Here is a 25035-nt window from a genome sequence, read left to right as displayed (position 1 = left end):
AAAGAATAGGCAGAGCCAGTTCGATGATCTCATGATCATGTTCCTCACAGGCACATTTTTTTCAGAAACAATTACACCTACAGATATAATGTTTGTTGTGAATTATACTTCGATCACAATAAAAATTAAGGCTAATAAAATATTGTTAGGAACACACAATGCCATGAGCTCATTCTCTTTTTGAGGTACTGTACTTGGTAACAAAAATTGTAACGTGTCAGTTTTCTTTGAGTATGTAAATACAGGGAGATAAAACCATGTATATTAATATTGTGTGCAGTATAAATCTTGTTGCTTGTTGTTTAAAGGGGCCTAACATCTAGGTCATCAGCCCCAGTATAAATCAAACAAAAACATTGGAAAGATAAGTTTTTCTTGCTATTATAGTGCCCTTCTTTATGCTGTATTCCAATCAACATTTAAATGAAAATGGTGTGAAGAAAGATTCGCAATCACAGTTCAACACCACTCGTCCTGTGCTGCACTGAATGTTTTTACTCTCTCGCTTGACTGTAATGTATGCTTGGCGTGTAAGCTTGTGATAGTGCATATATCACACCCTCGCACTGTATATTTTATTCTTAATATTTTAACCTGGAAGGTCTCCATATGTGTTATCAGTAATTTGTTTTGTACAACGGTTGGGAAAACATTGCTATTTTGAACTCGGGAACTTTGTATTAGTCATGGGGACATCCCAGAGTCTGATTAGGTGGACTTGTTGTTGTAGTCGGAAACTTCCGATGACTCATGTGAAACACCCCAGAATCTGTTGATGCTGTTACTGTCATGTGATCCGGAAGAGGTTCAGGGCATGGTCTTGATAAGAGGATCTACTCAGGATTGGCTGGCCAGGATAAATTTCGACGTATCATGTGCAAGCTTAGGTCTATATATGCATGTGATCAAACAGTGAGAAAGGCACACAAGAAAGAACTTCTAAACACACTGGACTGGACTAGACTTCAAACATTTGGGAACATAATATTATCATTATGGAACGTGGCTGGCCTACAAACTGTGGAGTGCTTAGGCACTGGGTATTATATCACTTGTGGCAGCTTGGTATTATATGTTGATGAAAGCTATCTCAGACTTTCCATAATTTATGTTCAGGAACGACAAGTGTGTGTTGCTCAAGTGAGTGTATCTTTAAAACAAGTGTTAGAGTTTGTGAACACAGTATTATGAGGTACAGTATCTGTGTGAGATAATAAGTGCCAATTATGAGAATCTACAAGTCATGTTGATACCCAGAGACAGTGAAGGGTACTTATCTACATATATGTGCATTGTTCAACGGACCAACTGCAAATGGTGGCTTGGTCCCCGCTATTGTTTTCCCACTCTTTTTGTTGTCGTTGTTGTAAATATGGAGTCTTTCAGTGATATTCTGTGAGTGTATTTATGTATATTTTGGTGTGTTGATGAGGTGCTCATGCATGGATGTTATTGAGAATATAGTTAGTTATTGTAGAATCAGTGGAGTTATTGATGAACCTAGGTGCAGTTCCTACCTATTTAATCATTTTCAGAAGGTTAGTTTAGGCCTGAAGCAGATGTACCAGTATGCAGCTTTATGTACACGCCCTGGGAGAAAAAGATTTATCATGCTCCATCTAAATTCGAGGGATCCATTCTGGTGAACTCGGGCGATACTACTGACATTTCAACTAATTATATTTATTAATTTAATTTATTTTAGTAATTAATTCAGTTATATATATAAAATTAGATTTCAATTTACACCCATGCATGAGGCAATTAAGTACTTTATTCTATTCATATTTGATTATTTTAATCATATTGCTATGGTTAATAATTCTTATTTGATTGTTATTCAAATATAGTTACAAGCTGACTGCATTTACATCAAGCCAGCCTGGCCACACTGGGCTAGTCTCAAAGGGTGCCAGATTGAGCAACTCTGCTGTACACGGTAAAAAGGACAATTAGTAAAGTATCAAAAACATTTCATAAACAGGACTGTTTTTGGTTGCTTTTTTGGGTTGGAAGGATTACTGAAATGGAGAAATTATTCAATTCAGATGTGTGTGCTAAACCAAGGAGCAAATATTTTATGCAATTTTGTTCAATCCTCCTCACATGGATGCCTAACTGATATGAATAAAATACTTGATGATTAAATTAAAGAGAGGGAGCTTCTGAACTATCTTAATCACTGCCCGACAAGGTAACTGGAGACTGTATTGGTACCTCCACGTAATGGGAAGTATGGTAGACACCAATTTTGTCAAGCTTTCACAAGGTTAATCTACATGTGCACAAAATTTGGAAATTCTCATCAATGGGATTTAATTTTTGAGATTTTAGCATTTCAGTTTTCAAATGCCAATTTTATTTTAAATTGTCATATAAGCCATCATTTAGAGAACCATTCTTGTAGCATAGTGGTCTATGCACTGGCTCCATAATATAAAGTGCACAGATTTGAGTTTCCATCAATTCATTTTTTACTTTTAATTTTTACTCCTTGCTGTTGTTTTTAGTTGTATGGAGTATCTCTCTTTCATAAGTTATGTTATTGACAATTTATTATAGTGATCCTAATGTTCATTCATAACATCTCTTCCAAAAAGAGTGGCACATATAAAAAGTATTTTTCCAATAGACAGTCTTGAAAAAAAAAAAAAAAAAAAAAAAATAATTGCAGGTTACATAGATAAACAGCAGTTAAGATTAAGAGCAAACAAATACGACATTTTAAGGAGAGAAAGAAAGAAAGAAAGAAAGAAAGAAAGAAAGAAAGAAAGAAAGAAAGAAAGAAAGAAAGAAAGAAAGAAAAAAGAAAGGTGTCTCAAACCCATACACCGTACATTAGAGCCAGTGCCATGACCACATGAGGATGCTTCTCTCAATGCAAAACTTAGATGACTTATATCTGGAGTTTGAAAGATGAAATACTGAAGTCTTTAAAACTAAAGACCATTCAACAGAATTTCAAAATGGGTATTAATTTTATATCCATGTACACTAAACTTGGTGTCCGTTACACTATAGATTCCCCTTGTGAATGTTGAATGAAGTATGTGACATTCTATTTGTTACTGTATTAAGTAATCAGTGATTTAATATTAAAATTACCGAGTAAGTGGCCGTGCAGTTAGGCTTACGCAGCTGTGAGCTTGCATTCGGGAGATAGTGGGTTCAAACCCCGCTGTCGGTAGCCCTGAAGATGGCTTTCTTGGTTTCCCATTTTCACACCAGGCAAATGTTGTGGCTGTACCTTACCATAATTAAGGCCACTTCCTTCCCATTCCTAACACTTTCCTATCCCATCATTCCCATCATCGCCATAAGACTTACCTGTGTCAGTGTGATGTAAAGTAAATTGTAATTTTTTTTTAAAGAAAAACAAGAAACAAACAACTAAAAATAAAGTAAAATGAATAGTAAAATAATAATAATAATAATAATAATAATAATAATAATAATAATAATAATAATAATAATAATAATAATAATAATAATAATAATAATAATTACATATACTGTAAATATATTAGTGCAAGATTTGCTTGTTTCAGTCTGAACATCTTTATTGTTCTTCTTAACTGAAGACTTTGAAACACATTTATTACTCTAAGCAGCAGCAAGACTTTAAAGATGAATTCTCAAGTTTTAAAGAGATTTCATGCACCTTGTGATCCATAAGAACATTTGCAGATTTACACTCTTGTTCTTGAATTCATTCACTATACTTCTTTTTTTTTTTTTTTTTTTTTTTTGCTAGTTGCTTTACGTCGCACCGACGCAGATATGTCTTACGGCAACGATGGAACAGGAAAGGGCTAGGACTGGGAAGGAAGCGGCTGTGGCCTTAATTAAGGTACAGCCCCAGCATTTGCCTGGTGTGAAAATGGGAAACCATGAAAAACAATCTTCAGGGCTGCCGACAGTGGGGTTTGAACCCACTATCTCCCGAATACTGGCCGCACTTAAGCGACTGCAGCTATCGAGCTCAGTATACTTATCTTTTAATTGCTTATGTAGTTTCTGTATGATACAGTATTTAGCACATCAACACATATTTGTCGACTGTATACAGAACTCTGAATGAAGAAAAAGTGTACATATGGAGGAACTAACTCACCTGTACAAAGTGATGCGGAGGACCTTGAGAAAAGTGCAACTGGTAGTTGGACTGCCAAAGACAAGCCAGTATAGTTTGAAATACCCCAATGAAAATTAAATTTTATCCGGGATTCAAAACCAAATTATATTCTCCTAAATTTATTAGTGTCTTGGCTAATAAAATAGTAGTCACTGCCATGATCTTATGTGTACCCGTCAATCTGTCAAACCTTCCTATATTTGTGTTACTCCAGTTCATAGGCCAATTATCATTTCTCCATTCCCTTATCAAGTAAGCTGTGATCCATATATAAATATATTTTTATTTTATATCTTATTTATGTAAAGTTGCATCCCCATCTATTACTTCTACACACACATTTGGTGAAGTAACAATCAATAACAAAAATTACATTGACTTAACACAGGTTCATCCTTTCTTATTACAGAAAATATACTGACTATTGACTATCAATGAAGTTTTATAGTAAAAATAAACTGAAGACTAGTGCCAATATTCATCCAGCCATCCATGATGGAGTTTCATGTCCATTCACTCAAATGTACCAAGATATAATAGTATTCACATATGAATCAAAATGTGTAGGTGAAGGATCATTCAGAAATTAATTAACTTTGTCTTATTAGTAATAAACATCTTCAAATTTGGTTTAAGGGAAATTTGTCATCAATTTGTATACTGTGATTTAGAACAGAACAGGGGCATGTGCTACAATGGGATAACTACAGAAGAGTTCTTTTGAGATTTTGATAACGCCTCTTATGCCATCTCTGTAATAAAGAGTGAGGCAGATCTTAGGCCCTGGAGAATTTATGGACTATAGGAATGATGGCCAGGGCCTGGGCATTTTATGGCCAGGTATAGAAGCTTTCCCGAGAGATAACAAGAGGAACTTTCCACCTGCTGACAGCCAGCTGAGGGCTTGTATCTGAACGAATAAGGCATGTTGGAGTGAAAACGCAGTACACAAGACAACACTGTATATTTTCTGTTGAGACATAAAGTCCTATGAAAAATTCATAGCTAATTTTCACAGCCAACCACTTGACCATCAAAAGGTACCATAGTGCAGTTGTTCGTGAAGTTGCAAGAAAAAGGATCTATTTTCAATATAACACAATGTCCGAAATGAGCCCTGGCTGCCTTACCTGCTTATGATTATCACCCTTGGGGCACCCTCAAATGGAAAATGTACAGAAAAAATCCTTGCACTCTTCAGCCTCTCAAACTAGAGATCATAAAAAGTGCAATATAAAATACAAGCCAAGAAGAACTGCAGCAAGTTTTCTAGAACTTTCTACTCCTCTGCGATTTGTGCTTGGATACAAAAGGTGAATATTTTCAACACCTACTGTGAAGTGCAGTTAATATATAACAGTTAATACCATAAATTGTCGGTTAAACATTTACTCCAGTCCATCACATTACGGCTCACTTCAGTGAGGCAGTGTATGCTGTCGACCACACGGGTCCTGCTTCAGCCCATGAATTCTCCTGCGCATTAGGTAAACTTCTCACTGTATTATACATAATCATTATAGACTGTTATGCCTTTCAGCGTACAGTCTGCAAGCCCCTGTGAATTTGCTAAATGTTGCCACAATCCCCTATTTGCAACTAGGGCTGTGGCCTCATTTAGTTCTATACCTCTTATCTTTAAGTCGTTAGAAATTGAGTCTAACCATCGTCGTCTTCGTCTACCTCTACTTCTCTTACCCTCCATAACAGAGTCCATTATTCTCTTAAGTAACCTATCCTCCTCCATTTGCCTCACATGACCCACCACCAAAGCCAGTTTATACATACAGATTCGTCCATCAAGTTCGTTTCTAAATTAGCCTTTATCTCCTCATTCCGAGTACCCTCCTGCAGGAAACTAAAATTTGTGTTTTTAATTTTAATTTTTAAAAGCACATCTTACATCACAGAAATGACAGATTATGATAAAGATTTTTTACTGAAGGAGATTCTGACTGATTTTGCTATTGTCAGAGGGAAAATAACTGTTCTATACATTTCATACTGGTTAATGCACTATCTAACCATCCTACCTCACCTGTTCTGCCTCTGCGACACTCCCTTGAAATTTTAATGGCTTTAAAATAAACCAAAAATATAAAATTATTTACCCTAACTTGTGATACCCTGTAAACTTGCTGATATTATTTCCTTTTATTACAAATTCAGAATACTTTAAAGGAAAAATTAATAATGCAAGCATTTTATAACTAACACTCAATTAGTCTATCTGATTTTTAGAATCTTAGCATTGTGTACACTACATAGCTAACAAAAGGAAGTTTAGTATGTCTTGCAATTAGCCCTTTACTTGTTTTCTTTTGTTCTGTTCCAAAGATTGAGGTAAAGCAACACCTACTCTAATCAAATCTCATGTGAATACTATTTTTCTTTGTGTATTCTTGATACATTCTTTGAACTCTGGTCATAAATTAATTCTATACAGTAAAGAAAATAAGCTACAGAAACCATAGAACTCAACCATAATTAGTACGGTATATTATATGGTAATTAAATTTCTTAGTAAACAAGGAAGTAACATATTTCATGTACTGTACAATAAAATATTTATACTATGTTAAATACAGGCTATAACTAGAATTTCTAAGGTCAGAAAAGTGAAATCAAACTTGAAATACACCTTTCATCAACTTTTGGTGTTGAAACTTACAGTGAAGGATGCAAAACACGCCTTAAGTTATGTAATTACAATGTTTATACTCGCAAAAAAACCTGCTTTTTAGTATGTACAAATTAGAATTAGGTGAAAAATCTCTTCTCTTTCCACATTCACATCATAATGGTACATTTTGCTATGGGAGAATTCCATTATTGGAAAATATATTTTCTCCCATTAATTGGCAGTAAAATACAGAATATAGAATAATGATTATAGATACATTGCCATAATTGTTTATAATTTATAATAGCTAATATACAGAATATTATACACCTTGGTCCACTAAAAGCTTCTTAACAGAAACCTCACTTGCATTTTCACTGAATTTCATGGAAGATAGTTGGCAATTTCTAAGTGTGGGTTTTGCCTCTGTCACCATGAGAACTATGGTACCATACAAAGGGCACTAGGGAAGTTTTGCAATATGCAAAAATGGTTGGCTGGACACCCCTGTTATGGTGAGGGATAAAAAGAGTGGTGAAAACCGGTCTAGAAGACAGCAAGGCGCAACCTTCACACCAGTTGTTACCAAGCAGTGGGAATGAAAGCAAGTTAAGATGTTAGTGTGGTCTAAAGTTGAATATTTTGCAGTTATCTGCTACAATTTTGCTCGTGGATTAACTGTTGACAAGTGCCTGAAGGAAATGACTCCTGTGCTGGAGAAAGACTGTCCACAATGGACAACAATTTTCCGCTGGTACAAAGAGTTCCAGAGGGGAAATTTTGGGGTTGAAGACGATCCTTGTTCTGGGCGACCGTCTGAATCATTGACTGAGGAAAACATTGAAGGTTGGAGGAAAATGTTGCAGCAAAAGAGGCGGTTGACATATCGGCAGATAGAAGAGAACCTCCACATCCCTGCAACAACTATTCATTCAATTCTAAACAATCATCTCCATGTTAAAAAGGTTTGTTCCCTTTGGGTGTCCCATTGACTTTCAGAGGAACAAAGTGCACATCGAGTGAAATGGTGCCGAGATAAGCTAAAACAGTTTGAAAATGGGACTTCACAGGTGACGAAACTTGGCTTTATTATTATGATGTCCCAACAAAATCCCAGAACAAGGTGTGGCTGTTTGAAGGTGAGGGTACTTCTGTGACTGTAAGAAAGTCAAGGTCAGTGAAGAAAAGGATGATTGCAGTATTCTTCATTAAACGGGGCATCCTTACTCGGGTTATGCTAGAAACACAAAGGACAGTTACTGCGAAATGGTACAGTGAGACTTGTCTGCCTCAGGTCATCCAGGCTCTCAAGCAGCTCCATGCAAGGTCACGGCTCAACACTTGGCTCTTGCATCACAACAATGCTCCAGCATATCATGCTAATGTAACAAAGGATTTTCTTGCCAGATCAGGGTTGACTGTGCTTGATCTCCCTCCATACAGTCTTGATCTTGCCCCATGTGACTTTGCACTCTTCCCAGAAGTGAAGATGAAGCTGAAAGGGCAGAGTTTTGCATCCGACGAGGAGCTTCTGGCAGCATGGGATCAAGAGTGTGAAAATGTAATCAAAGAAAATCAGCAGAGTTGGTTCAGTGACTGGTTTCGACATATGGAGAAGTGTATTGAGTGTGGTGGAAATTATTTTTAAAAAGTCTAAAGCGTTCACTCACATTGCAAAACCTTCCTGGTGCCCTTTGTATTTATTTTCTGTTTATGATACCAAATCCTACTTAAGGAATGTACCAGTATGGAATGTTAACTCTAAATATACAAAAGTTCCATTCATAATTGAGGTTTCACATTTATAAGTTAAACTGAATTGAAACATTTTTCTTAGTTAATTTCATTTGAATACCTTCAGAAAATTGTACAATGAAATATTTATCATTGCTGTCATGTCTTCCAGTAAATCACTTCCATACCCAACTGAGGTATGATAAAGATGATAATGCAAAGTTCTTGAAGACTTTCAAGACCTGAAGAGGAGTGGGAGGTGAATACTTCCACCATATATAACTTCAATTATGCCTAGCCACTTTCTCTCTAGGTATTAACATGGTGTAAGCTGAGTGACATGGAAGTGTCATTGCTAAATTTTTCTACTTCCTGATGAAGTTCTTTCTGTGTGAAATAATAATAATGATAATAATAATGATAATAATAATAATAATAATAATAATAATAATAATAATAATAATAATAATAATAATAATAATACCTGGAGCCATTAGAATTAACCAATGAAGGTTAAAATCTCTGAGCCGGCCGGGAGTCAAACCCGGCACCCTCTGAACCGAAGGCCAGTACGCTGACCATTCAGCCAACGAGTCGAGTGGTGATCAGTTGTCAATACGGACCATAATGAAACTTGTGAGTCAGACTTTGTCAAGATGAATTACATCCAAACCAGATATGACTGTCGTCTGGGAATTTCTCACATAATCGTATACCATTAATGTACCTTGCAGGATGAAAGATGCACCCTGCAGATAATCAGCTCAATTTGTGAGATTTTGTCACTGTAGGTACCTATAAGTGTGGCAGTTAGTTGACCAACTCAGTCCTGCTAGTTATGGGCCTCAAGTTAGGAAGAGATGAAAACAGTTTTTGCTAGTGGGTTGCATCAGTCAGCTTTTCATGGCCCTTTTACCTGAGATAAGATAACCTATTCTTTTATAAAAGTGGCAACGTTGTTCCCCAATTACAACTCCAAGTTCAGATAATGTAAATTTCTTAAAGAATTTTAAATATGAACTCAAGGCAGTCTTTAGCCAGTTATTGATGTTGTGAAAGATACTGAAGAATACTGGAGCATTAACAGTTACTAACTTGTTAATTGAAGGAAAAGTGTTCTATACACATAATTACAGAAGAGGATATGCCCTTTTAGATGATATGAATAACACTTTGCATATTACTGCCTTTCTGATCTCATTTATACAGTTCATTGTCCACAACTGCACCAATTCCAAACAATCTCACACTTGCATTGCCTTGGTAACACACCAGCTTCTCACTCTTGCCACTTCAGTATTGTTCTTGCTTCCTTGAAGCTTCCCAGGGAGTTCATATGTCACTAACAACACTGCATACCACACAGGGCGAGTCTCTCAGTCTTGCCCCAGCCTAACACAATACTCTGCTTAATTTAGGAGCAATAGCTTAGGTACAAAGTATGTGAAACAAGGGTGATGCCCTATGATGGTTCTGCAGCTGTAGGTTTTGCTGTGCCAGTCCCATTGGCAGCAGGCTGATCTTCACAAGTCTGCAACAGGAATATATTAATATAACCTTTATCAGGAGAAGCAATTTAATTATTAGTTAAGGCAAAAAGTTGTTAAATGTCATAGAGTTATAACTGACAAAGTTGATCACTTAGGGCCGGTTCTACCATCTGCTGGTAAAGTGGCTGGCAGCTGCCCGGGAGGTAAACTACCTGGGGGTGTAAAGCAGCTGGTACTTTGCGTTGCGTGCAACCACCTCCGCACAAGCGCTGGGTAGCTACCAGGAGCTAGACACCGATATACGGAGTTGGCTAGACTGATTTTCGGCGACTTCTCGCTTTCGAGTGTGCTGCTATCTATCGTCAGATATATGAAGCTCATTTCGATTGTCTTATTTTCCTGTGCTTGCATCTGTTGATTATCTTCAAAAAGCCTAATAAGGGGAGTCTTAAGAGTTATGGACAACGATTTATGTCAAGCTTTCGTGATTTTAATCTACGAGCTTCAAAATCAGTACCTAATTGGGATTAAAATCTCGAGATTACATTTTTTTATCCCAGTTATAACCTGTCATGTCAGGCAGCGTTTTTGGAAAGTATTCTCGTAGTAGATTGGTCAAATCGCTCGCTGCGTAATAGAAGGTACGCAGGTTTTCATCGTATTTCTAATTTACATTAACAAATATTTTCGTTCCCTGCCGTTGTTCGTAACTCTTTCACGCGCTTCCATATACGTTTATACACCTAACATCTTCCTTACGGACTTAATGCCTTTGAGCATTCTATCTGCAGGCTTCTGTGAATTGATTAAGTATCTCCACGATGCTCTATTTGCAACTAGCTCTGTGACCTCGTTTAGTTCCACATGCTTCCATTTATTTATAATGCATTTCATTCTAATGTTTATGAAGATAAAGTTGGAAGGTACCGTACTGTTAAAGAACTAATCGGGGTAAATATCCATCATAGGAAGTGGAATTAGGGAATGGAATAGTTTCCAATTTCTTCGAAATCATTTACAAGAAGACTATGTAAACAACTGATAAGGAACCTGCTACCTGGGCGACAGTCCTATATGGTATGCTATATTAATCGTATCATCACTATCTATAAGTAGCACACATATAGAGCATTTTCCTAGTAGACATAATATTGTGATTAAACATTTCAATGAAATATGTTATTAACAAAAGAACGTATGAAAAGAGGCATACAGATTAATACAACGCTAATAATGAGGAAAAAAAAGGATTCGTCATAATGAGTACTCGAATCTGAAAACCTCGTATTATGAACTGTGTGCATTAGCCATTGCGCTACAAGGTACTTTGAGGTAATATGGCTACATAGCAACAAGTTATACCTGGAGTTTGAAAACTGAAAAAAAGTATAACGCTAAATCTCGTTTGAAATTATTTGCAAATAGGTTTCGATTTTATATCCTTTTAGAGTTTATTTGCGAAAGCTTGACGTGTAAAATATGTTCCCTACGCTGTCAATGCGAGAGACTGGTGTGACCGTTGCAACTCTAAGGAACCATTAATGTTCAAAATCCTGCAATACAATATCGATCACTGTTACAGTATACTGCTTTTTTCAGTATACTAAGCTAATTTCAGTTGTATGTCACCAGAAATACAGCTAATAATGTTCAGGCCGGGCTGAGTGGCTCAGACGGTTAAGGCGCTGGCCTTCTAACCCCAACTTGGCAGGTTCGATCCTGGCTCAGTCCGGTGGTATTTGAAGGTGCTCAAATACGACAGCCCCGTGTCGGTAGATTTACGGGCACGTAAAAAAACTCCTGCGGGACTAAATTCCGGCACCTCGGCGTCTCCGAAGACCTTAAAAAGTAGTTAGTGGGACGTAAAACAAATAACATTATTATTTATTAATAATGTTCAGCTCTCAAAACTTGCCCGGCAGGTAAAGTCTTATCGGGTCCTCGAGGTGGCCAATAAATTACGCGCCGGGTAACGACGATTTATGCTGCCGATATCGCTACCTGGGAGTGGTCGAACGGAAACAGCCTTTTACGCGGAGGGCAAATTACGCGCTACTTTACCAGTAGGTGGTAGAACCGGTCCTTAGTAAAATAAGAGAATATTTTTATGTACATGTAAACAAATTAATTTCCTAATCTATATTAATCCTGAAAGCTATGGTCTACAAATTATTGAATTGTTTTGACACAATTAATGTATAGTCACTTTTTACATTTAGGCCTACTGTGATGTATTATGATATGAAGAGTACCACAAGGTCCTCATAATAAACCCAGTACTATTTGTAATTCGAGGACAGGATAAGAGATGCGCCCCAAGAACAGCCTGATGCTATAAATGAGGAGTTGGAAGATTGTAGAATTAAAAACAGCGTGGAGGAAAAACATGACAATTGTGCTGACAAGAGCAGAGGGAGAGTATAAATGAGTGATAGGAATTGGAGATAAAGATTTTTTTTTTTTTTTTACAAGGTGCTTTACGTCGCACCGACACAGACAGGTTTTATGGTGATAAAGGGATGGGAAAGGGTTAGGAGTGGGCAGGAAGTGACCATGACCTTAATTACAGCCGCAGCATTTGCCTCATGTGAAAATTGGAAACCACGGAAAACCGTCTTCAGGGCTGCCAACAGTGGGAACTCACTATCTCCTGAATTCTGGATACTGGCCGCACTTAAGCGAGTGCAGCTACTGAGCTCAGTGATAAAGATATTGAATTGTGGACAGCTTGAAGTATTTACTGAAATGAAGGAGAATTCAAATTTAAATATGGGAATCAACTGATGGAGGTAAAAAAGAGTATCTTCTGTCACAGAGTTTGCAACTCCTATGGAATAATCAAATACCAAAAGTATGATAAAGAAATATAGCACAAGGTAAGCCCATTTGGTGGCCATAATCATGATCATGAGTTCTGTTGGTGGAAAAGATTTTCACCATCAATGTTGGCCAGCAGGGTAGGAGAGGTAGTGGTATAAAATTTCTAATCACTGGATTGTGTGCTAAAAGCCTGGATTCAATTCCAAACCTTTCTGCAGTGTTCATATGGAGTAACGGTATGTGACGCTGTTGATGGTGATTCATTTGTTGGATGGGGATGTTAAACCTTGAGCAGGCCCCTAGGTGTTATTTGACTGGAGTGCGCTAAATCCTCTTCCCTCCATCTACTTTATCCTCCCTCTGTACCTTGCTCTACTTGGGTGCGGATACTCACAGTACAAGAGTAACTCTTATTTCACATATAATTCTACTTTGTTTTGTAAAACTCTTTTTATAACTTAAGTGTTTATGTATATCCTCAAAACTGTACTCATTTTCTATAATATTGTACTTTTTCTCCTTGACTTCTATAACTCTTAATGTACAAGTACCTAACTGTTAGCTATGGTTAAGTAGTTCTACATAGTTTTTAAGTTAAGTTGCTTTTTAATGATTTGTAATTAATTATTTATCATTCCAATTATGTTACTGGTTAAGTATACGATAGGGACAGCTGCCCCTAACTTTGCCAGGATAAATAAATAATCTATCTATCTATATGCTGACACTGGGTTTCACCCTCTCCCTCCCTCCATCATCATCATCATCATCATCATCATCATCATCATCATCATCATCATCATCATCATCTTCTCACACCCAGATGTTTAGGTCACTCATGGACGTCAAATAGAAGACAATGGGTTGGGATATAGTACCGTATCTGAAGACTTATTTGATTATTGTTTACATGAAGGAGCTATACCAAATGAATGGAGAGTTGCTATAGCAGCCCCTGTGTAGGGTGATAGACATAAAGCCAAAAATTACAGGCCAGTTAGTTTGACATGCATTGCATGTAAGCTTTGGGAAAGCATTCTTTCTGATTATATTAGACTTTTTTGCAAAATTAACTGGTTCGATAGAAGGCAGTTCGGGTTTAGGAAAGGTTATTCCACTGAAGCTCAACTTGTAGGATTCCAGCAAGATATAGCAGATATCTTGGATTCAGGAGGTCAAATGGATTGTATCACGATTGACCTGTCAAAGGCAACTGATAGGATGGATCATGGGAGACTACTGGCAAAAATGAGTGCAACTGGGAAGACCCACACCAGATGAACTGAACAATCTTCAGAGACTTCCAGCACTAAAATCCATGCACTAAATAAATAAAAACACAATTGAATTCCTTATCTGCAATGAGTGGAACTCTAACATGACCAATTAATATTGTATGGAACATTTCTGAGAATTATGTTTCAGATCACATTAGAAAATATGAAGACATGCACTAAAGAAATAAGAGTTGTTCAAATAGAAAATAAAATAATATTTAAAGAAGAACTTCAATCTCTTAATTTATATTTTGATTAATTAGTAAAGACATATTGAGACAAACTTCTAGATTTAAGTTTCATAAATTCACCAAGTTGGAGAAATTGAATATCTAGAACCCAATCCACCAACCTGCAAGTCATACACCCTTCTATTGGCAATGTAAGGGAAGGTGCAAAGCAGGTACTATTAAGAAAAGAAAACCAAAAATACAATATGTAACATTTGTTCATTAATGTGGAGAAATACAATTAAACAATTTGGGATACCATCTAAGATTATAAAGGAACGTTGGGAATAGCTTCACTCAGCTTTTTTTGCTACCAATTTGGTGAATTTGTGAATTTAATGATTTTATCTACCTAAACGTTATTACAATTCAATGGTTGAAACAAGACACGTGTCATGTTATTTGAGGCCAACAGGAAGTCTTTATGTAGGGCATAGGATAGATACACAGTGCTGATAATATTATGAACTGTTAAGCTAATAATAAGTGATATACTATCGCTGACTGGTATCCTTAAACAATCCAGCTATGCTTTAGTGGCTGCAGCAAATTTTCAGTGAAATTCAGGAATGGTAAAGGAAAATACCAGTTTCAAGAAGAGTAAAGTTCACTCTCAGTTGGACCTCTTATTTGTAAACACAGACACCATATGTACTTGTACATTTGTAAGTGGAAGTTGTTATTTGTTATCTACTGTTGTGTTGGTTGCTGCCCGTCTGATGGCTCTGAGTCTTCCACTTACATAAAACATTATTTCTGCATCTACTGACATTTTCTGGCAAGGTTTCAGCCATTTTATTACCTACCGGTGCTAACAGCCACTTACAATTTTTTAACAGATGCTCCTGCCTCACTTGATGACGAATTTCATCAGCGGCCTTGGAAAGATTGTATTCATGACAATCAAGTTTATGCTTGTGTTCACGCCCTCATGTCGTTGGCTTTATATTATTACCACTTTGGTTTTCCACTAATATTTTATATGAACTGTTTTAATTAAAATTTTAATAGAAGAAGTTTTAGTCTCCGACAAGATTATAGTTTAATCACAAGACAGTTTTCCATTAGCATCTTTATATATTGTATCACTTTTCACATTTTTATGTTCTGAATTTTAATAACTGACTAAACTTTTAACTTCCACTTTTAATTTAGTTGTATTTTTGATGATTGTGTTTAGGCTGAAGATGCCCTTAATTGAGGGCGAAACATGTCCCATGTAACTAAGAATCTATTTATGTAACAACTATAAGTGAAAATATAAGTATTGAATAGGTGGAACAAATTAAAACACCTTTATTATTGTTGAACTGTAAGTGGTATGTTCCGAGCTGTCAGCGGAGAGATGGCATGGAATGACATTAGTAGACGAATAAGTTTGAGTGGTGTCTTTAAAAGTAGGAAAGATCACAAAAAAATATACAGCGAAACCTCGGAATGCGAGTAACTTGGTCTACGAGTGTTTTGAAAGACAAGCAAACATTTTAAATTAAGTGTAACTTGATAAGCGAGTGAGGTTCCGCAAGACGAGCGTCACGTGTGCCTACGTTTTCCCCTCCCCTGTTTGTTTGTTGAATGGATGAATGAGAACTTTGGTCCTGTAGTGAAGAAACACCTATCAGAAAATAATCTGCCATTCAAACTCTTGTTGGTTATGGACAATGATCCTGCTCATCCTCCAGGCCTTGAGGTCTTGAGGACGACTTACTGTAGGAATTCAAGTTCGTTAAGGTTAAGTTGCTTCCTCCCAACACTACTCCACTACTCCAGCCTATGGATCAGCAAGTCATTTCGAACTTCAAGAAGCTATACACCAAAGCACTATTTCAGTGATGCTATGAAGAGACCGAAGGAACAAACCTTACCCTCCGAGAGTTTGGGAGAAATCATTTCCCCATCGTGAACTGCCTGAAGATCATCGATAAACCTGGGATGGCATCACCAAGAGAACTCTCACATCCGCTTGGGGAAAGCTGTGGCCTGACTGTGTTCTTGGACGTGACTTTGAGGGGATTGTTGGTGACAATGAGCCGCCGATTGTCGATGAAATTGTGTCCTTAGGGAAGACCATGGGGCTGGAGGTGAATGACGTGGACGTTCAAGAGCTGGTGGAAGAACATCGCCAGGAATTGACCACCAACGAGCTGATGGATCTGCATCGTGAACAACAAGAGGAGGTTATGGAGATCTCGTCCGGGGAAGAGGAGGAAAAGTCAATGGAATCTCTCACTTCAACTGAGATTCGGGAGAAGTGCAAAATGTGGGAAACGGTGCAAAATTTCGTAGAAAAACACCACCCGAATAAGGCTGCAGCAGCGCAAGCGATGAATTAGTTCAATGACATTGCAATGTCACATTTTCGTGAAACCCTCAAAAAGAGGCAAAAGCAACAGTCATTGGACAGGTTCCTCGTTAAAGTTGCACAAAAAGAAATTGTCTCCCTCACATCAACAATGATTTTATTGTAAGGAAAAGTGCACTTTAATTTTTTACGTTATATTTTGCTTTAGAAATGATATGCGAATATTTTTGTGTTGTGGACGAATCATCCGCGTTTCAATTGTTTCATATGGGAAAACTTGCTTTGATATATGATTGTTTTGGATTACAAGCATGTTGCCGGAATGAATTATGCTCGCAATTAAAGGTTCCACTGTATACAAAAATTGGTGCCTTGTTATGACAAGTGTCTTACTTATGGTGACGACCATGTGCAGAAGTATTTTAAAGTATGTAGAATTCAAAGGAAATCGTCATCATCATCAATGTCCCACTGCAGTTGCCCGAGTGTGGTTTCAAAGGGAATATATATTTAAAAAAATGTTGCATTTCTTAAAAATATTATCTGTACTTTCTTAAAAATGCACCTTGTATATTGTTTAAAATAATAATTGCCACAAATCCACCACAAAAAATAATTGCAATAGACATACAGAAATATAGACCCATTTACTCTGATATCCAAGCAATTCACAAACGCTTTCTCAATATTAGCTATTTATCAGTGGCAGTTCATGTCTTGGACTGGACACTCTTGTACTTCTACTAGTGTCTTTTCCCATTGTTTCAGCAGAGACAATAACCTTTTTCCTGTTTGATTCCAGGCCTGGCACAAATTTATTTCTAAAAGGTGGCTACTACCAGAGTTTTCCTCTGTTGGCAATAAACACAAATTTCAAATTCCCTCCTTATATGCAGCAAAGTACCAATGACCTTAGTTTAGGACCAACTGATGTATCTATTTCCAAAGAATATAAAACAAACAAAAACATTCTTTTTCTGCTTTTGTGGAGTTTTATCCTTTTAGTAATAAGTGATTCAATTACTAATATTATTCACCTTAACAGTTGGTGTTTCTGACTAGGACATAGTATACCAATATACATTATAATTCAAACACTGAAACTGTAGTTAAATAGGTTGAGAAAACTGGAAGCAACAGTTTTACAGAAATGGGACAATTACATGGGACTTGTAGGCTATGTATTAATTCTCAGGATTTTATAGATGATTTCTCTTCAAAGTGTGAAGTACGACATCCCAGCAAATCTGCTGCTGAATCCCATGGGATTTGAAAAGTTCCACAACAGGTCTTAAAAATGTCCCATGGCTTCCAAACAGCCGCCCTACCACACACAGTTTCATGCTTCCTGGAAGTAACTTACTGTTGGTTCATACATTTTGTTTTGGCAAAAGCTGTCACCTGATTCTTCAGTTATAATACCTCTACCCCTAGTCCTGTCCTGCACAATGATGTCTATTCAGTGAGTGCTTCCACCTTCAGCCACAAAGTGAGCTTCCTTATGAACTTGTAGTTAGTAACGAGAGTTTTAGCAGTCATCTTCTGTGTGAGATGGTGTTGGTAATTTCTTAAAAGCTCTCCGTGATGACAAAAAGCCAAGTACATGGGCAAGGGTTTTGGTCTCACTGCAGTGCCTGAGGTGGGTATCACTTGGCTTTACCCATGAAGAGCTCTTACTGGAGCAATGCTGCACTACTTTTTGAGGGTATCTCTCCATTCAGAGCTTATAAATCCCATTTTAATCGTAAGCTATCTGTTAGCTGGAGGATATTAAAGCTGCACCGAGCTCATGACTTTTTTAAAGAGCACAATTTCTGATACTCCCGGTTTCTCAACATTCCCTTAATGTCACTGAATCCTTATTAAATTCTTCTTAAAGCCATCCATTAATTGAGGCACTTCATCAAGAGCCTAAGAATTTTGTTATTGAAGCAACCTAAAATGGGATTCAAAAATAATTAATGCTTGAGATATATCATTTGATCAAAGTAAGATAAATAATAATCACTTTCTAAATGTACCTCGTAGACAATTTTTAAAAGTTAGTAGTAGCATAGAGGCACCGTAAAATGGGGTGAATAGGAACATGGGGGTGAAAGGGAACGCACAGTAGGGAATTTATTTTATGGAAGGTTTGCATCGTATGTAAAGCAGTTCAGTGGGATTTTTTCACCCAAAATATTTCCTATCCTTATTTCCCGCCATTTCTATGTGCTCTGAAAGGATAACAATAACTTGTAGCAACAATAGTGCCCAATAAGGAAACCTTGAATTTTTTATAGCTATTAAAGACCATAAAATCTTCTTCTGGATTAGAAAATCACGTGGAGGTAAGTGCTTTTAATGTCTAGAATAAGTAACTATGCCATGTTTTGATACAATTAAACATAATTTTACCATGACATACAAGCACACTTTTCTACGTTAACACTATGCACAATTAGTGAAAAAAATCATTGAAAAATGGGGTGAATGGGAACACATACATGATGTGTAAAATGAGATTAAATGTGAATACAGTCTTCATATAAATACTGTTCGGTAATTCTATCCCTTATTTTATCTGTATTCCAGTTGATGAAGAAAGATGCCAAGGCAATGTAAACCAGATCAGAGTGGCAAAATCCACAGGAAAGACCCACCGGAAACACTTTCTGCTGCATTACAGGATATTAAAAGAGAATCATCATACAGAAAATGTTCAGAGAAGTATGCGATTCCTACAACAGTGTTAAACAGACGTATGAAATATAATAAAAGTGAAGGAGGAATAGAAATATAACCAAAAGTTGGACAGACATTGTTTAGATACTGAAAAGCATTTGGTTGATCAGCTGGTGATGTGTTCTCCTCTGATTACCCATTTGATGCATAACGACCTCCGCTGTATTGTTAAGGCTTACCTTGATAGAATGGGAGTTACTGTGAAGAGGTTCAGGAACAATATGCCAGGTTATGACTTTGCACTCAGTTTCCTTAATCGTCATGAAAATGTTTTATCTCAACGAATGTGTCTAAACAGAACAGGCACCGTATTCTAAGTCGCTTGCCCCGTTTATCAGCAGAAGAAACGGTGGATGATGTTGAAGGAAACATTCGTATCACTGATGACTGCATTGTTTCTGTACTCAATGATATGAGGTTCAGTCCTGGGACAGTAAAAATTAGAAAGAGAAAGCTAAACATTCGTCCTGGTCAGAGTGTGAAAGCTGACGACTTGGAAAATGATAGCCAAGAAGGATATCTGTCAGATGATTAGCAACAGCAGAAGGAGATCTCAAAATAAAATGAAGTTCCTACTGATAAACATGCTAGTAAAAGAAAGTTGCCAATCCCAACCAAAGGACGCAAGAATCAGAATCCTAAATCACACCTAAGGCAGGACTGCAACTGAGAACTACATCCGGTTGAAAAAATAATGAGAGGTGTGTACAAGAAAGCACGAGTTGTAGGTGTCTGGGTTATGGTAGATTTTTCTTCTCCATCCACATCATTAATCAAATCACCCAAATTCTTCAGAGCAATCCTATTTCATTGAAACAGTCACCAGTGTTGGACTATAAATGCTTCACAGTAACGTTTCTGAAGTAGGCCTACTGTATGTGCCAACTAAAGTTGAGAGCAGACAAATTTTTAAGTGGTCCGAACATAAAAATGTCTGTGAAATTGATAAGGCAAGCGTTGTTGGTGTGGTACACCACCCTAATCTTTTTAGAAGGGGACTCCTGAAATTCGATGTAAATTTCCACGTATGGTAACATTTTGGAGCATGTTTTAGGTCGACAATTACCTTATTGTATTATTTCTTACTGTTTATGCATTTTTCAGATCTTAGATAACATTTTTAAAGGTTTTCAGTGTTCCTTTTCACCCCAGTATGAGGAGAATAGGTTTAGACGGGACACTTAAGTATCTGTTCCTATTGACCCCATATTTGGGGTGAATGGGAACACTAATTTTTCAGTCAATATCACGTAACGTTTTGTACCAATCTGTTCATTTCATGTGCCATAACTAGCTATCTGACCTTATCAACACTGCTACATGAAGAAATTTATTAAATTATCTAAATCAAGAAAACAGCGACAGAAAATACTATAAAACCGTTCCCATTCACCCCAATTTACGGCAACTATAAAATGTGTACAAACATGCAAAAATTTGTTTAATGATGGTGCAAACAAGTATCAGTTAGTCTGCACTGCAAACAAGTGTTTGTACAATTATCAATACATTACCTAAGGATGTCTTAACCATGTATTTAATTTAATATCTATCCATTTCACTACAGACATCTACTTCTTCCAGTCCAATAGGGAGCATCTACCACTTGTGTTTATTGCATATTCAGTCTCATTATTGTGTAATTTAATGTCCACTCTGTTTACAAAAGAAAATGATTTGACTTAGTTCAAGACTCAACTCTCTTCTCTTCTTTATTATCTTCTTTTTTCTTGGAGAAACTATATATATTACTAAAAACAAATAACTTACATTGTTCTTCTGTCAAGTCAAATTGCTAACTCTTGCCTCTACATTACTCCTTTACCAGAAACTAAGTTATATTTAGACAATGTTTATATATAGGGTATCAACAGAAAAATAAACAAAGATAATAGACAATGATAATACTACTGATATAACATGAGAAATGCAACAAATAGAACATCAGTGACACTAGTTATTCCAATTAAATAAAATGTAGACCCACTTGTTGAATATATCTAAAAGAAAATTTGATCATTCAACCTCTTCATGAGATTTTGATCGGTCCACATCCCTGCAACTCCTCTTCTGGTCTTTGACCAGCAACAAGTTGTTCAGTAACAGGAATAGTAGGTTATGGTCTTAAGCTTTTAGTCTCTTATTTTTTCTTCTGCTAGTTGATACTCAGGCTTGATTCTGTCAATGGAGAGATTAATGTCCCTGCCTTTGACATTAATTGTAAAACATTTGTCTTGCATATTCATAACTAGGAATGGTTCTTCATATAGAGCCTCAAGAGCCTTTTCGATTCTGTTTGTTCTGAGGAACATGTGTGAACTCAAACAGAAGTCTTCATGGATGAACAGAGATTTTGATGAAGCCCTGCCAGTTGCAGTAGGTTTCAATTGTTCCATGATTTTTCTTTAATATATTTATTTTTTTTTTTTTAAGTTGTGACGCTAACATATCAGCCTCTGTTTGTAGTACTGGTGGTTTCTCAAAGAATTCTCCTGAAAGCCTGATTACATCATCTCAGCAACTGAATATTTGCAACTTTGAGAGCTGCTCGCAGGCCTAGTAGTACTGTTGGAAAGGTCTCTGTTCATTAAGGGTTGTTAGGAGCTCTTCTTGCCACCTTGAGAGTTTGATGTAACTGCTCTATTTTCCCTTTTGATTGTGGGTGATAAAATGTGGTGTGTTTGAAATTTTGCTCCGCAAAGCATGGCTAAACTCCTGAATAACTCTGATTCAAATTGCTTACTTTGGTCAGTAGTGATAGATGCTGGCGCTCCAAATCTGGCAATCCAGTTATTGAAGAATGCTTTTGCTATTGTTTTTGCAGTAATATTAGTCATAGGTTCGGCGCCTAACCGTCCATCCATCCAAATGGTCAGTGCAGGTAAAACAGTAGAAAACAAAATACCAGAAGATTGGAAAAAAAGGAATCATCTTCCCACTATTTAAAAAAGGACAACAGATGGAAATGTGGAAACTATAGGGGCATAATGTTGTTGTCACAGACCCTGAAGCTGTTGAAAAAGATCATCAAAATGAGACTTAGGAAGATAGTGGAACCTTTGTTTGAGGAAGAACAACACAGACTCAAGAAAGATTGAAGTACTATGGATCTCATTCTTGTCGTAAGAATGCTTACTGAAAAGTTCTGGGAACATGGAAAGAATCCTGTAATTACATTCTTGGACATTGAAAAGGCCTCTGACAGTGGCTTTTGGAACAAAATATGGGAATGCCTAGAAGATTTCAAAGTGCCAAAGTATCTGACTGATAAAGTAAAGATGCTATACCAGAACTGCTACAGCTGTGTTCAGATAGGCAATGGATGATCCAAATGGTTTGAGACAGAGGAGGTGTCCAACAAGGAAGTGCCGTATCACCACTCTTGTTCACAATAGTAATGGATAGATCCTAAAGTCTATCAAGAAAATGGACAGCAGACAAAATGTCTTGGTATATGCTGATGATGTGCTATTATGTGGAAAAATTGAAGCTGAACTACAGAAAAAACTGACCAAGTGGAACAATATGTTCAATAAATTTGAGATGAAGATAAGTAAAACAAAGACTGTAGAAATGACCATCAACAGGAAAGGAACCAACTCAAACCTCGAGCAAAATTAGAATCATTTTCTCACTTCAAGTACCTTGGAAGCACAAGCTCCAAAGACAACACTCTCAAGCACGAAATACTCAGCAGGACATGGAAAGCATCAAACTTTTACAATCAAGTCAGAAATCTACTCTGAGACTGCAAAATACCACAGAAAAACAAAAGCAACTATGTATTACACCTACTTTGTACCGATTCTGACTACAGCAGAATTCAGGCAACAGAAATGAGATTCATTCAAACTATGAATTAAACTATCTGAAAGGAAAAAAATCAGGAATGAAGTAAACAGGAAGGTAGCTGGCAATGAGGTCCCTATTACCAGTGTAATAAAGAAGTGTAGACTTCAGTGGTATGGACACGTCATGAGAATGAAGAGCGAAAGACCTGCCAGAAAATATTTTGACCTTACTGTCCATGGGAAAAGACAAAGGGGAAGGCCAAGGAAATGCTGAATAGACACAGTGAAATCAGATGTGGGGGAGAGAGGTCTCAAATGGGAAAATGTACTGGAACAGAAGATGTATGCAGCCAGGAAGAGATGGCAAGCACTTGTACACCATACCTGGGAAACTGAAGTTGGTACCGATGATGATGATGATGATGATGATGATGATGATGATGATGATGATGATGATGATGATGATGATGATGATGATGATGATGAATTTAGAAGTAATATGCTTAACAGTGGTTTTTTATACTCAAGTGTGCAAAATTGTGAATTTGACTATCTTGTTATGAAATGATTTTTGAATAAAGGGACAAATGATACAAGTAGAGACATCACACCACAACACTTTCCCTGATGGTAACTGACATTGCTTAAATTTTAAAAAAAATGTGTTGATTTTTGGGTGTAACTGATCCAATTATTCATAGTTTTCTTGATGTCTGGCTATGTCCTCATAATCAACAACAGTGATCACACTGAGTTAGGATAATGTATAAGCTATTACATTATCTTTGCCACTTACATGTCTTACATCAGTCATGAATTGCCATATATACTGCAAGTGACATAACTGTCAAGGTGAGACTTTCTTGTTCTTCTGGTGGAATGTATATATAATTGTCTTGTAGTCTCTGAATATTGTAAAGTCTCTTCCTTCCAGGCAATGTTTGAACTGTTTCACAACCAAGTAAATTGCTAGTACCGGTAGTTCTTTGTCATATGCACTATATTTGTTCTGAGTGTTATTGAGCTTTTTGGAATAGAAGGCAATAGGCTTCCAACCATCATCATCATATTGCTGCAATACTGATCTAACAGCTTGATTTGATGCATCCATAAAAAAATGCCATGGGGAAGTCTTAGTTTGGAAAGGTTAGTAGTGCAGTATTCATCAAGCCTTCTTTGAATTTCTCAAACCATTTCCTAGCTTCCTCTGCATTGGATTCTTTTGCCTGTCATTCTTCATTGATCCCTTCAAATATACACTCAGAATAGCTTGAGCAACATTCTTAAGATAACAATGATAGAAATTCATTAAGTTTAGGAAAACAAGAGTTCTTGTACTGCCTCTGGAAGCTTGTAACCTTGGATTACCTGTACCTTTTCAGGAAATGGTCTTGAGCCACAAGGAGTGATCAGGTATCCTAAGAATTCCAGTTCTTCAACACCTATTATAGATTTGATGTTCTTCAATACCTAATATAGATTTGGTGATGTTAATGCGAAGGCCATATTTCGTTAACCTTTCAAGTACAAGTTTTAGATGATTCTGATGTTCTTCTGATGATGAAGCTATCAAGATGTCAAGTATGGAAATGCAAACTCCAGCTGATGCATTACTTCGCTGATGAAACATTGGAATGTCGAAAGTGCATTTCTGAGGCCAAAACTCATAACATTAAATTTAAACAGGCCAAATGGTGTGATAATGGCTATTTTGGGTTTATCTTCTTCAGCTATTGGAATTTGGAAATACGCTTTGAAAAGATCAATTGTTGAGAAAATTTTGGCACTTTTCAATCTTCTGTAGTCTCCACATGGCTGAAGAGAACCATCCTTCTTAATCACCATATGAAGTAGACTAGCCCATTCTGAATGTGATGGTCTGATGATCCTATGATCCGGCATAAACTGA

General features: G+C 36.8%; 1 protein-coding gene across 2 annotated transcripts in view; it reads right to left on the bottom strand.

Moving 5' to 3' along the window:
• Nucleotides 1-4400: 4400 nt before the first annotated feature.
• Nucleotides 4401-25035, bottom strand: part of sas (stranded at second) — a 404352-nt gene continuing 383717 nt past the window's right edge. For both annotated transcript variants that reach the window (XM_067136827.2, XM_067136826.2), the window contains exon 15: nt 4401-10023. In XM_067136827.2, coding sequence (XP_066992928.1) covers nt 10016-10023 — 8 coding nt within the window. In that variant the 3' untranslated portion in view covers nt 4401-10015. The remainder of the gene's footprint in view (nt 10024-25035) is intronic.

This window comes from Anabrus simplex, chromosome 1 (genome assembly GCF_040414725.1).
Source record: "Anabrus simplex isolate iqAnaSimp1 chromosome 1, ASM4041472v1, whole genome shotgun sequence".
Classification (NCBI taxonomy): Eukaryota; Metazoa; Arthropoda; class Insecta; order Orthoptera; family Tettigoniidae; genus Anabrus; species Anabrus simplex.
The sequence above is the reverse complement of the archived record's forward strand: the minus strand, read 5'-3'. Positions and strand labels throughout refer to the sequence as shown.